The sequence below is a fragment of the Leptosomus discolor genome, chromosome 16 (assembly GCF_034619465.1).
Source record: "Leptosomus discolor isolate bLepDis1 chromosome 16, bLepDis1.hap2, whole genome shotgun sequence".
Lineage (NCBI taxonomy): Eukaryota > Metazoa > Chordata > Aves > Leptosomiformes > Leptosomidae > Leptosomus > Leptosomus discolor.
This window is the reverse complement of record NC_141406.1, coordinates 15114446-15127113: the sequence shown is the minus strand read 5'-3', so window position 1 is coordinate 15127113 and position 12668 is coordinate 15114446. Positions and strand designations below refer to the sequence as shown.

Genomic DNA, 12668 nt, shown 5'->3' with positions numbered 1-12668 from the left:
GGGCTGATCCTGCCTTGGGGCGTGGGGTGGTAGGGTTTGTCTCTCCCATCCCTGGTCCCTGCCTGTTGCAGGAGCCGCCTCCTTCAGTGCATAAACCTGCTCTGACTCCGCAGCTGGGATTCCAGTGCTCTGCGATCCTTGGGGGTCCGTGCCTCCTCCTGATGGCACTTTCCTGGAGGTGCTTCTGGCAGAAGGGTTGTGTAATCCAGCAGGCAAGAAGCAAACAGGCAGTTGGCTGCGTTCAAAGGTAGTTTCTGCATTCAAAAGTAGTTTCTGCAATGCTAACCTGGGCTGCTTCAACCTTTGCCAGGACCAAATGGCTCTTCCCCAGTTAAATGGCATCTGAAAGGAGGTTCTGAACATAACGTGAAAACGAATCACCAGTATTTCTAACGAAATAAAAACTAGGTACCTGTATAGCTTGCAATATTGTCCCTCTGAGGAGCGAGCATAAGTTGGAAAGACAGCAGTTTGTTCAGATGGAATTGGAGCTACAAGGCAAATTTTTTTGAATCCTTCTCAGGCAGCGTCTGAGATGAGTGGGTCTCTGGACACAGCGATAACGGGGCGTTTGCAGCGTGAGGAGCCGGTGGTTCTGTGCTGGCAGCGTGAGCTAGGAAGGACGTTACGCACAGATCAGCCAAAGGGTTACTGGTGGCCGGGAACGATTCCCTGCCCGCTTCTCTCTTCCTGTTTACACCGAGAAACGACAGCTCCACGTCTGCCGTGGCCCGGCGCAGGATGCAGGAAGCAAACGAGCCACGCGCTCTTCAGAGGGGTGGCCCTTGGCTAACTGTCTGTCCTTTCCCCGTTCCAGGTGTGGCAGATTCCCGAGAACGGACTCACCCTGTCCCTGACAGAGCCGGTGGTGGTGTTAGAAGGCCATTCCAAGAGAGTCGGCATCGTGGCTTGGCATCCGACGGCGCGCAACGTGCTGCTCAGTGCAGGTACGGGGCGTCAGGGCTCTGGGGTCAACCAGCATCTCCCCCCCTCGCATTTTGCTGGCACACCAGGTATTTTGGAGAAGAGCTTGTTGACTCCTTTTCCTCCTTTCCTCTCCCAGCTGCTTAGGGCTGGTGAATCACAAGAGCGATGGCAGTGCCTGGACACCAGGACATGGGGCTCACAGCCCCCTCCTTATCTTGGCCTCTTATTATCTTCGGTTTGCAGGGACAAGAACCAGGAAATGGTCTGGAGGTGTGAATTACAGTGTTAAAATTGTTCCAGACTTTATTTGATCTGCGTGTTTCACCTGCTGATAACTACTTAGATCTGCACTCTCCTCATCCGTGTTCTCATATAGTTTTATAAAAGGTCCAGCTATTTCTCTGCGAGGTAGCCCGGAGTCTGGCTGTTCTTTCCACAAGCTTTCATTTTCAGCGTTTCCCAGGTTGTCTTTTTGACTGGTGTGATCTATGCAATGAGGTTCTTTCCACCACTGAAAAACAGTCACATCATTACAGAAATAAAATGGCGAGGTTGTTATCCGTGAGCAGGGTCTGAGGCTTTCACTGCATGGCCTTTAGGTTGGAACCCAACAAAAGAAGCCGGTCCTTGCAGCTGGACTGTCAGATGAGCTGTGTGTTTTCTGTTGGTATAAATGCCTTCTGAGGTAGCAGTTTGGTTTTGATCTGGTTTCTGCAAAAACACTGGGAGTTGCAGACCTTATGGCAGTTAATGTAATGCAACGCAGTGTGAGAACACACAACGCAGAAGGGGATCTCCCTTGGGTAGCTTCCTCAGCCTCCTGTACTCTCAAGCCTCTGTACTCACACACACTGCTGCTTGTGTCCAGGCAGTCCAGCCAGGATTGCTCCTAAGAAACACCGAGGAGAAGGGATGCTGTCAGGTCATTGCAGTCTCCGGGGTTCCTCCTGGTGACAGCAAACTGGTTTTGGATCTTTCGTGCCCTTTGGAAGTTCAGAGTGATTGTTATCTTTTGCCTCACCCCTCCAGAGCCTTAGGAGAAATTGCTCAGTCACTCATTGTGCTTTCCTTCCCTTACCTCATCCTCCAGTCCTGTTCTTTACTTTGCTGTCACCTCATCTTAGGCTTTATTCCTTGTCTTCTTGCTGTCTGGTCCTTGAACAAAACCACCCGCCTGACCGCTGTAGTCATTGTGAAACTGCTGACCTCAGCGTTTGTGCCTGCCATTCTTTTTCCTCTTAGTTCTGCTGTTTCTCCTGCTGTCCCTTGCCTATTTTCCATCCGTGCCACTTCTAGTCTTCATGCCGCGGATCTCTGATGTGAGAAGGCGATGACTGCCTGCCACTGTTCTCATGTATGGAGCTGTAAGAACATCCTCTCTTTGCCCTTGGCATCTCTTTCCCTCAGGTCCTGCAGTTGAGCCAAGACCCAAGAGCTCCTACACAAAGCTCCTGCAGTAGCAGTGGCCAGGACACACCTTCACAGACCTCCTTCAGCTGCACCAGTACCTCCTGCTTTTCCCTTCAGCTGCTGCTCTGCCAGGGACCTCTCCTGTCCCTCCTGCCCACCCCATGCCTGCAGGCAGCACGCGGGCTGGGGTGGTGGCCAGCTGGGCGGGCAGTGCCCAAATACTCCCAAATGAACTGCCTTTGTCTGGGACAGCTACAGCACCTCTGAGAAGGTGCTCAGCACCCTCAGGGGAGGAGCTTCGTGTCTTCTCTGGCTGCGTGGTCCCTGCTCTGAGCCTGTATTTGAGCGGGGATGTGCTGCCTGGGGCTCTGCCTGCAAGATGGTGTTTGAGAGTCAGCATCTGAGGGCGTGCAGCTGCAGCAGGTTTTATTCCTTGTTCCCCGCTACTGGCTTCTTTTCCATATACACACACCAGTGTTGTGACTTTAGCTGTTAATTTCTATTTTAGGTTGTGATAATGCAATCATCATCTGGAACGTGGGAACAGGTGAAGCCCTCATAAACTTGGATGACATGCACGTGGATATGATTTACAATGTGAGCTGGAATCGCAATGGCAGCCTGATCTGTACTTCTTCCAAAGACAAAAAAGTTCGAGTTATTGACCCCAGGAAACAAGAAATCGTTGCTGTAAGTTTGCACGGTAGTTAAAGAAGCAACTGGGTTTCACTCCCGCAGAGAGTTAGCAAGAGCATCTAGAGAAGGAACCTTTTTGCTTAGTCTGCACCATGTTTGGTCGTGTTTAGTCGTGTTTTTCAAAGTGAGGAAAAAAATTACAGGAGGGATAGCAGTGGCTGAAGGATTTGTCTGGGTTTATTGGGATTAGTGTTTGAACTAGGATTTTAGGGCTCAGTTTTAAAACCTGCAGGAGTGTAATTCGACATCTAATCCTTTTGTATAATTACAGTTCCAAAGTTGTGTATGCAAAGGGGAGATTTAGCAGCCTGCGTGTGTGTCGTAGCTTGCAAAGAAGTCTTCCTTCAACCTTGCAAGAGTCTGATAGGCAAAGGATTGACCACTTCTTTTGCAGTTTAGTAATTAGTTTCTTCCCTCAAGCATCAGGCAAAGATAGTTGGATGTGGCTCCGTGTAGTCGGCATCTGGTGTGGAGGAGTGGTGCGTCCTGCCGGGGATTCTGTGCAGCTAGAGAAGCCACCACCAGGTGGGCTTCCTGTTCCTTCCTAGAGCCTAATCTGCAAATCTCTTCCAGGAGAAAGAGAAAACCCACGAGGGAGCTCGGCCTATGCGAGCCATTTTCCTCGCTGACGGAAACATCTTCACGACTGGCTTCAGCCGCATGAGCGAACGGCAGCTTGCCCTTTGGAATCCAGTAGGTTCCTGTCCCGTCACTACTTGGCTGTTGCAACATCCCTTGAGTTCGTAGCCCAGACCTGCAGTCACCCACTAAATTCACGGTTGGGGGCTGGCGTTTGGGGTGCCCGAGGAGATGGGCCCAGAGAGCAGAGTGGCTGGGTAGAGGTCGCTTCGTTCGATGCGTTACATGTGCGGAGCGAGACGACAACAATCCCATCACACCGGCACAAGACGCTCCCTAACGTGACTATGTCATGTCTTTCCCTTACCTTTGTGCATTTTCTTGGGTCCTGCTTTTATTGCATTTTGTGATTAAAACGTCCTCGGGGAATGAATAGGCTTGTGAACGTTTTCAGCATTTGTTGTTGTAGCACACAGGCCCTGCAGGGCGGTGGAGACACCGCTGCGTGTTCACTAGCTACAAAGAACTGTTAATAATTTAGATCCTCTGTTAACATGAGCTTTTCTGTTCTTCATTAACATCACTGGCATTTTTTTATTTCCAGAAAAACATGGAGGAGCCAATAGCCCTTCACGAGATGGACACCAGCAATGGGGTCCTGCTGCCGTTCTACGATCCAGATACCAACATCATTTACTTGTGTGGCAAGGTAAAGAGAAGCTTTTGGAATGACTGGGTGTGTTTAGGGGGAGGCTCCTCTTGAATGAACGATGCCTGTGAAATGTTCCCCAAGCGTCTCGATTGAGAAAGGTAGAGCCAAAAAGTGAGCACGGCAACGATGGCCAGGGCTGCAGGCACATCGGGCTGCTCTGAAATCGGTTTGATCCTCACTCTGCAGGACCATGCAGAGGCCCTGTGAAGGTCTGGTGTGTTCCTGGGTGTTTCTTTGAGATGGATTTACTTCGATAAAACAGCTGCTCGTAATGCAACAAGTCAGATGCTGTCATGAAAACATCTCTGGTTGGTGTTGACCCGAATAATCGTATGTTAGTGTGGGAGGAAAGTACACTTGAGATGTTATCCTCCTTGTGTGTGATGATGATGGAGCATGTAGCAAGGCTCACTGTAGTTTTGTGGGGTTAAATAATAGAAAACTGGAGTCACGGGCTCCTTCCTAAAAGCAATTCATAGGCATTAAGCGCTCTAAAGTGCTCACTTGTGATGCCGCAGCTTTGGACTTCCTGCACACAGGAGCCAAAGACAAGAGAAACAAGTAATTACGAAGGAGGATCCATACAAGTATGTTCAAGAATTCCATCTTTGTAAACAGCTAATGGGAACTACTTCTGCTGTTTCTGAGATGCCAGTGTAGTAGAATTGCTTGGAGTCAGAGAAACTGGTTCATGGCCTTTCTGCCTGACTGTGGCAGAAAGTTTCACTTTTTCACAAGAGGAGGTGGGGGTAGTTGGCACCTCCAGTCTTGAAGCAGTTGAGCTCAGGTCACTGTACCCCTGGAGAGCAGCGCTTATCGCTGAGAAACCGCTCAGCTGATGTCCTTGGGTTGCAGCAGGGATCTGCTTCACGGCAGTTCTGTTGATGCCGCAGAGATGGCGAGAACGCAGCAGTGTGAGCAGCCTGAGGTGAGGCTTGTTTGACCGGTAAGCAACGGAGGGTTTAGCTTGAAAAAAAATAGCTAGAAACTGTGCCTCGTTCTGTGGTGGCGTTCGTGGAAGGAGAGGCTCTCGGGTGAGACCCATGGCTGCCCAGCAGGGAGCAGGCATGCTGGAACGGGGAGCCCTGGCCCCTCCAGCCTCTGGAATGATCTTCCCGTCGTTTCTTGCAGGGTGACAGCAGCATTCGCTACTTTGAGATCACGGATGAATCCCCCTATGTTCACTACCTCAACACCTTCAGCAGCAAAGAGCCGCAGAGGGGCATGGGGTTCATGCCAAAGAGGGGCCTCGATGTGAACAAGTGTGAGATCGCCAGGTGAGGAGGAGGGAGGCTGTCGGGCTGGGGGGGTTGTCGTCGCGAGCCACTCTGGCGCAGAAATGGGAAGTCCTGCTGCTGGGTGTAGGGTGCTGCTGTTGGAAAGAGCTCTCTGCCGCAGCGTGGCTTCTGCGGCACGTGTGGGGACCTGTGACGTGAAGCGACACTTGCGCTGGGCGTAACGCAACAGAGCCTCAAAATGTGCTGGGACTTAGGCTGAGTCTCTTGGAAATGAGTGAGCGATATCCAGCAGGATCAACTGGCTGCAGAAACCTTACCATCGGGTCAGTCACAACCTACGCCGTCAATGTAGAATCACAGAATGGTTTGGGTTGGAAGGGACCTTGAAGATCACCTGGTTCCACCCCTGCTGCCATGGGCAGGGACACCTCCCACTGCTCCAAGCCCCATCCAACCTGGCCTTGAACACTTCCTTGAACACCACAACCACCCTCACAGTGAAGAATTTCTTCCTTATATCTAGTCTAAATCTACCCTCTTTCAGATTAAAGCCGTTACGCCTTGTCCTATCACTACCTGCCCTTGTAAAAAGTCCCTCTTCATCTTTCTTGTAGGCCCCCTTTAAGTACTGGAAGGCTGCTGTGAGGTCTCCCCAGAGCCTTCTCCAGGCAGAACAACCCCAACTCTCTCAGCCTGTCACCTCTCCTTTCACAGAGGAGGTGCTCCAGCCCCCTGATCATCTTTGTGGCCTCCTCTGGACTCGCTCCAACAGGTCCCTGTTCCTTCTGATGTTGGGGGCCCCGGAGCTGAAGGCATATCAGTGATAAACTTTTGGTGCCCAGGTCTGATGTTGGTCTCCAGCTTGCACACAGCAAGCGGGCTGGAAGCCGATTTCAGGACTTTAGAGAGTGACTAAAGCAGCAGTGCGGTGACCAGAGCGCAGCCGCGATTCAGGGAACACGGCAAAGGAAGAAAGCATCTCGGGAAGGCAGGTTTGGGCCACCGCAGTGGCTCCTGGCACACGGCTGGTAGGGAACGGGCTGGATGCTGCCCCTGAAGCCTTTGGAGGCTCCTTTGATTTATTAACGAAAGCAAAAGCCCCTCAAAGGGAGCAGAGGCTGCGCTTGCCTGAAGCACGTGGATATTTCGACAGCAGTGCCTGGCTGCAGACGTTGGAGTTGGTGGCGCTGGCCCAAAGCAGGACTGCAAGGGGTGACCAGAGTGTGGAGACAGGGGCGAGCGGTGAGCTGGCTGGTGCGTACCTGTCAATCACTGGTGTGGTGCTTGCCTCGAGGGTCCGAGCAGGGGGCTGTGCCTCGCTGCCAGCCCCTCCTGGCCAAAGCGCCACCCTCCAGTGCCCAGGAGGGGGGGAGCTCTGTGTGCACCCAGGTGGTTTTCTCCAGCCCTTGCAAGTCCTAGCACAGCCCAGCTGTAGCTCCTCGGGGCTGCTCGTTTTCCATCGCCTCTGTGAGCCGCAGAACCGAGGTCTCCTTTGCCCGGCGTTGGCTGTCCTCGCGTTTAAGTCACACCTTTTTCTTTCTCTTCGAAAGGTTCTTCAAGCTTCACGAGAGGAAATGTGAACCCATCATCATGACGGTTCCTCGAAAGGTGAGCCCTACCTCCTGGTTATGCGGTTTGAAGCCAGCTCGTGCCTTCCAGCCCCAAAGCGCTTGACCAATTCATCTCTTCTGGCTTGCAGTCGGACCTCTTCCAGGATGACCTGTACCCTGATACAGCTGGCCCAGAAGCAGCTCTGGAAGCGGAGGAGTGGTTTGAGGGGAAGAATGCCGATCCCCTGCTCATCTCCTTGAAGCATGGGTACATTCCAGGCAAGAACAGGGATCTCAAGGTGGTCAAGAAGAACATACTGGACAACAAGCCTGCCGCAAACAAGAAAAGCGATCTCATAAATGCTCCAAAGAAAGCAGCGGATGCCTCCAACCCTGTGAGTAAAATCCGCCAGCTTTTGGGGATGGTCGACTGAGACGTGATTACCGGGGTGCCGTGTCCACAGAAGCAGTTGTAACGAAGCTCAAGCATGTGGGATTGGTGTACCCCGGGCCTGGGTGCCGGTGGGTGACCTGGAGTTGAGGTGGTACACGGGTTGCGGTGTTCCCGGCGAGGTTTCTGTAGCTGTGGAGGATTAGTGGGAAGGGTGACACAAAGGAAAGCTTGGCTTGCTGTTGCAGCCACCCCCCTGCCTGGGGGAGAGCTGCTGTGCACCTCCTTTTTGTGGAAAACCTGGCACAGACGGTGCGACAAATGAACCAAGCCCAGAAGGAGGTTGCACAAGTCCATGCCTGGGGGCTGTCGCTGACGTGTGGTGTAGTAGAGATGTGGAAGTGACAGCTGTCAGTCAAGTAGGTCCTTGAATGCTGTTAAAGAGCAGATAACTGGTCCAAATATGTCCTTGAAGCTGGCCCTGCTGCTTCTGGAAAGGCTGGTCCGTGCCCTGAGCATCCCAACTGCCCCAGAGCCCGTGCCAGGCAGGACATCTCGGGACACCCCGAGGACGCCGTGCGGAGGAGGAGCAGCCCCTTCCTCCGAACCCCCCCGCCCGCCCTCCTAACACACACGCGCGTCTCGTCTTGTCTTCCAGCAAAACGAAGCCAAATTGGATGAGATTTTGAAAGAGCTGAAATCTATAAAAGACACGATCACCAACCAGGACGAGCGCATTTCCAAGCTGGAGCAGCAGATGGCCAAGATTGCGGACTGAGCGGGGCGAGCAGCGCTGGCCCCGCCGCCAGCCCAGGCACATTCCAGTTCCCCAGTTCGGCCAGCAGCAGCCCGCAGCATTCCAGTACGAGCTTTCCTGTTCTCCTACATTCACGTCAACGAGAGCTGATGATTAAAAGCCAAGCTTTTTAGTGAAAGATTTTTTTTTTTTCCTGATGTTTTAATGAATTTATGTGACTGTGTCAAACAAGTCAAAAAGAATAAGTGCTACTTTTACAGTCTTTTTTTTTTTTTTTTTTTTTTCCCAGATGTTACGAATTCTTGAAAACAAATCCATTCTGACTTTCAATGTTGTGCCCAAATATCTTTTTCTAGATTTAGGGACCAATGCCACATTGTTCTTAACCATTTTTTAAAGTTGCCAAAAAAAAAAAAAAAAAAAAAGAAAAGAAAAAGAAAAGAAAAAAAAAAAGTCGCTTTTTATTTTTCTTATTTGCCACTTTGCAGTATTTGTGTTTTAAATTTAAAGGGACAGCACTGCGTGTGTGTGCGTGGGGGTGTGTGCGCGCGGTGGGCGTTTATACTGTTCAGAGAACAAAACTGAAGCTATTTTGTATAAATCTTCCCTTTCGAACAATCAGAGCCGTTTCCTTTGCAGGGTGGCCGGGGCTGCTGCTGCCTCAGAGGTCGTACCCGCTGCCTTTCCTGCCTCCCCCACTGTCCCCATCACCATCGTCGGACAGTTGAAAGGGGGAAAAAAACCCAAACCCATAGTTCTGAATGAGGTGATTCACGCCACAAAATTCTTCTCCTCCTTTTTACACCCCGGAGAACTTTTAAATGAGGATCATGTCGCCCTTTTCAAGCAGCCCCGTGCTTTGGATTCCTCTAGCCGTGCCCCACGGGGCATGCTTTACTGGCGGCGTTATTTTTTCGTTTGTTATTTCGAGGCAGAAGTTCCTTCCATGCAGGAAAGTTTGTCCGTGGAGGGCAGAGTTTCAGGCGAGCCGGGGGGGTCGGCAGGCGCCCCGTGCTCTGCGGTGGTGCCCCTTTCGGCTGCTGTAAATACTCATTTCTGCGCTGGAGCCGCGCTGCCGCGCTTTCTGGCTCGTCGACTTTAAGAACCTTTTGAGATCCGTGAGCTTGCCATCCTCTGGCCCCTCGCTTTGGGGCTGATGGTAGGAATTTAGACTCTGCTTCTGAAGCAGCAGCAGCCGCCAGGTGACTTTATCATCACGGGCTCTGGAAACAAAAATGCCTCCGTTAGGGTTTTTTTTTTTAAATATATTTTTTTTTGTTCCTCTCTCTCGTTGCTGCCTGCCCCACCACGCCGTCAAGCTTTGCAGGAAATTCCTTGTTCCCGGGTCAGACGAGTGCCCTCCATCCCCAGCCCCCCTGCGCTCCCAGCCCTGTGGAGTGGAAGGGCGGTTTTCATCCCAGTTTGGAGAACTGGTTCCTCCTTCGAGATCCTCGAGGGAGAGACCTCGGGCTCACAAGGTCCTCGTGGCGTTTCTTGGATGCCTCAGCTCAGCAAACCTCCGCCCAGAGCGGGGTCTCCCCTGCGAGGGGGGCTGGCTGTGGGGCGGGCACGGGTCCCTGAGCAGGACCAGTGCCGTCCTGGCGAGCTGGACCAGGCTGGGTTGGTGCTGCCCGTCCCCGCCGGGCCGGGGAAACATCGGCAACCCCTGTCGAACCCAAAGGTGGGCAAAGGCTTCCCGGGTGGCCGAGAGCTATGGGCTGAGGAGCCCCGACACCTCTCCCAGCTGGGGCTCCATCCCTGAAGCAGCTCCTTGCAGCCCCAAGGTGCATCCCCCTGTCCGGGGCATCCCCGGCGGCTGCCGCTCGGCGGCGGGGCCCGTCCCTTCGTCCGGGCTGAAGTGATTATTTTTTATTTTTCTCATTAGGTTAGCTAGAAATCCTCCAATTCTCTGTTATTTCCAGTGTTTGCATGTTCCGAACTTACAGATTAAGGATTCTCTGTTCTGGAGGGATGTCTGTGCGTGTGTGGAGGTGAAACCGCGCCGTCGGGACGGCCGGGCGACGTAGCTGGAGAGGCACGAGAACGGGAGGCGAGGAGGCAGAGGATGTGTTATAATTGCATAGCATGAAAGCTTCGTAAAAGTGGGTTTTCTTTGTTTTCAGTGGCGAGCACAGCAGGAGGGACGAGCGTCCCCTGCCCTGTGTCCGTCACCGCTGATGCTGGATCCACAGTCCAGACGCTCCGGGTTGTTTGAATGTTTGGTGACGTTTTTGTATTGCAGTAAATGGCTGAGATGGTGTGTATTTTTTTTTTTTTTAATTATTATTATTTTATTTTTGGAGAACAAAACCAAACGTCATGCTCCCCCAAACGGTGATCTCTGTGTTGATTTGTACGTGTGACTTCAGGGTTGTGTGCTTGGGGACCTTTCGGGTTTTTTTCTAATTGGAGGGAAATAAAGTTTTCTGAGACGCTGGATAGAAATTTGCCCAGAGGAGATCGGTGTGTGGTAGACGGTCTGAGGAGGGCGGAGGAAAGGCCGCCCTGGTTTTTAGTTCATAGCCTGTATTTTATTTAAATGAACTGATGCCTAGCCAGGCTCAACCGGAGTCAGTGCCTGAAGCTTTTTGTAGCCGTGATATCCCAGAAGAGAACCAGCGAAGTCCTGAAAGATGCGCTCTTATAGAGCGGCCATAGTATCTGTCCAAATATTTGCTTCCATTTTCAAAAGATAAAAGTCATTGATTATAAACTTCCTCTGGTTTGCTTTTTTTTTTCCTGTGACTCTCTGCATCCCGCACCCACCGCTGCCCGTTAGCGCCTGCACTGCAGGTTTTATCACTAACCAGGTTATTAAATATCGCAATATGTTAATTTATATATATATATAAAAAACAAATTAAATAGCCTCACCCGCAGCGACAGAAACCCGAGCATGTGGGGCTGGGGCTGAGCAGGGTCTCTCTCGGGGACCCCTCTGCTCTGTCCCAGGGGAGCCGGGGTCCCTCCCTGGGCTCCCACGTGGCCTCGCTGATGATTTCCCTGGGGGTGAGCCCAGGGGCTGGTCTGGATGCGGGATTTGATAGCACAGATGTGCTGGGGGGGAGGTCTTGGGGTAGCTGAGACCGGTGGGATGTGGTCTCTGGAAGGAAAGGCACCGGCTGGAGGCTGCCCTGGAGCTGGGGGGGCTCATTCTGCTCTTCCCCAGCTGAAACCAGTTTCGAGGGTGCAGGAAAGCCCAGGCTGGAAACGGCATCGCTCGGTCCCCGTCCAGGTTTTGAGAGTCTTCCCCCACCCGCAGCCTCCCCGGGGCCGCAGCGTCTCACCCACCATTTCCCAACCTCTTCAGCTGCCCGCGGTGCATCCCGACCCCAGCACAACCCCGAGGGCTGGGACAGGGGTGCTCCCGGAGAGGTGACGCTCCCTGGCCACCCATGCCCACCCTGGACCCATCCCAGGGGATGCTCATCCCTCCGCTCCCGCAGACCCGAACCCCATTTTCTGTGCCGGTTTTCCCATGAGTGATCTGGGGGGTGACAGGAACCGGGACCCACTTCCAGCCCCCATCACCAGGAGATTTTGGAAAGGGATGGGGTGAATCCAGCCCATGGCGGGGGGGAGGTGTTCACGGTCCTGGCGGGGGGCAGGCGGAGGCAGGGGGGTTGTTTACAGCCCCGGGCAGCAGCTGCAGGGCTTTTGCGGCGGATGCGCTCTTGCAGCACCCTTCCTGCTGCCGCGCCGGTGCCTGCGGTTAGGGTGGGGTATGTCCCACACCGTGCAGTGCCAACACGGCCGCGACAGCGCCTGGCAGCCCCCCCGAGAGCTCCTCAGCCACCAGCCGCCGTCCTGTGCCGAGAGAAGGGCCCTGCGCGAGGGCTCTACAAATGCATCGAGCCAGGGCCTCGGCCTCCTCCTCCTCTTCCTCCTCCTTGTGTGCAAATGCCGTTTGCTGGTGTTTGGGCACCGGCATGTCCCCTTTTGGGCCACCACAACCTGCCCCCCCCGTCCCGTTCATGCCCACACGAAGCCCTGGCACCAGGTTTGCCGTCACTTCTGCTTTTGGGGTGGCGTGAGCCCCTGCACGCCGCTTGGCAGGGCCACCGGTGGGGCCGAGCCGGCCGTGGGGCTCCCACAGGGCGCCCAGCCCACCGTGGAAGGGCAGGAGGCCCCTTTTTTGGGGTGCGCCCCATGTCCCGGCCACCCTCGCTGGTGGGTGCAGGTGGTGCCCAGCCCTCGGCGGCCCCGCTCCTGGCGTGACGTCCTTCCCCCGCCGGGTGCTCCGTAACCACAGCCGCTCTTCCGCACCCGCCTTTCCTTCCCCGCCCGGGTGGGAGGCACAGGCGGAGGGCGGCCCGCGACGCCCCTCGGGTTTTGGCGGTTGCCCAGCCCTGGAGCTGCCCTCGCAACCCCCCCCGCCCGTGCCGGTGCAGCCGGGCCCTCGCTGGCG

At 53.8% G+C, this 12668-nt stretch overlaps 1 protein-coding gene across 5 annotated transcripts in view; it reads left to right on the top strand.

Annotated features, from left to right (window-relative positions):
• The window catches only part of CORO1C (coronin 1C), a 55940-nt gene extending 47256 nt beyond the window's left edge, over nt 1-8684 (top strand). For all 5 annotated transcript variants that reach the window (XM_086474464.1, XM_086474460.1, XM_086474462.1 and 2 more), the window contains 8 exons: nt 818-947; nt 2846-3027; nt 3607-3726; nt 4217-4321; nt 5456-5601; nt 7113-7170; nt 7262-7507; nt 8162-8684. In XM_086474464.1, the coding sequence (XP_086330590.1) occupies nt 818-947; nt 2846-3027; nt 3607-3726; nt 4217-4321; nt 5456-5601; nt 7113-7170; nt 7262-7507; nt 8162-8281 (1107 nt within the window). In that variant the 3' untranslated portion in view covers nt 8282-8684. The remainder of the gene's footprint in view (nt 1-817; nt 948-2845; nt 3028-3606; nt 3727-4216; nt 4322-5455; nt 5602-7112; nt 7171-7261; nt 7508-8161) is intronic.
• Nucleotides 8685-12668: the final 3984 nt, after the last annotated feature.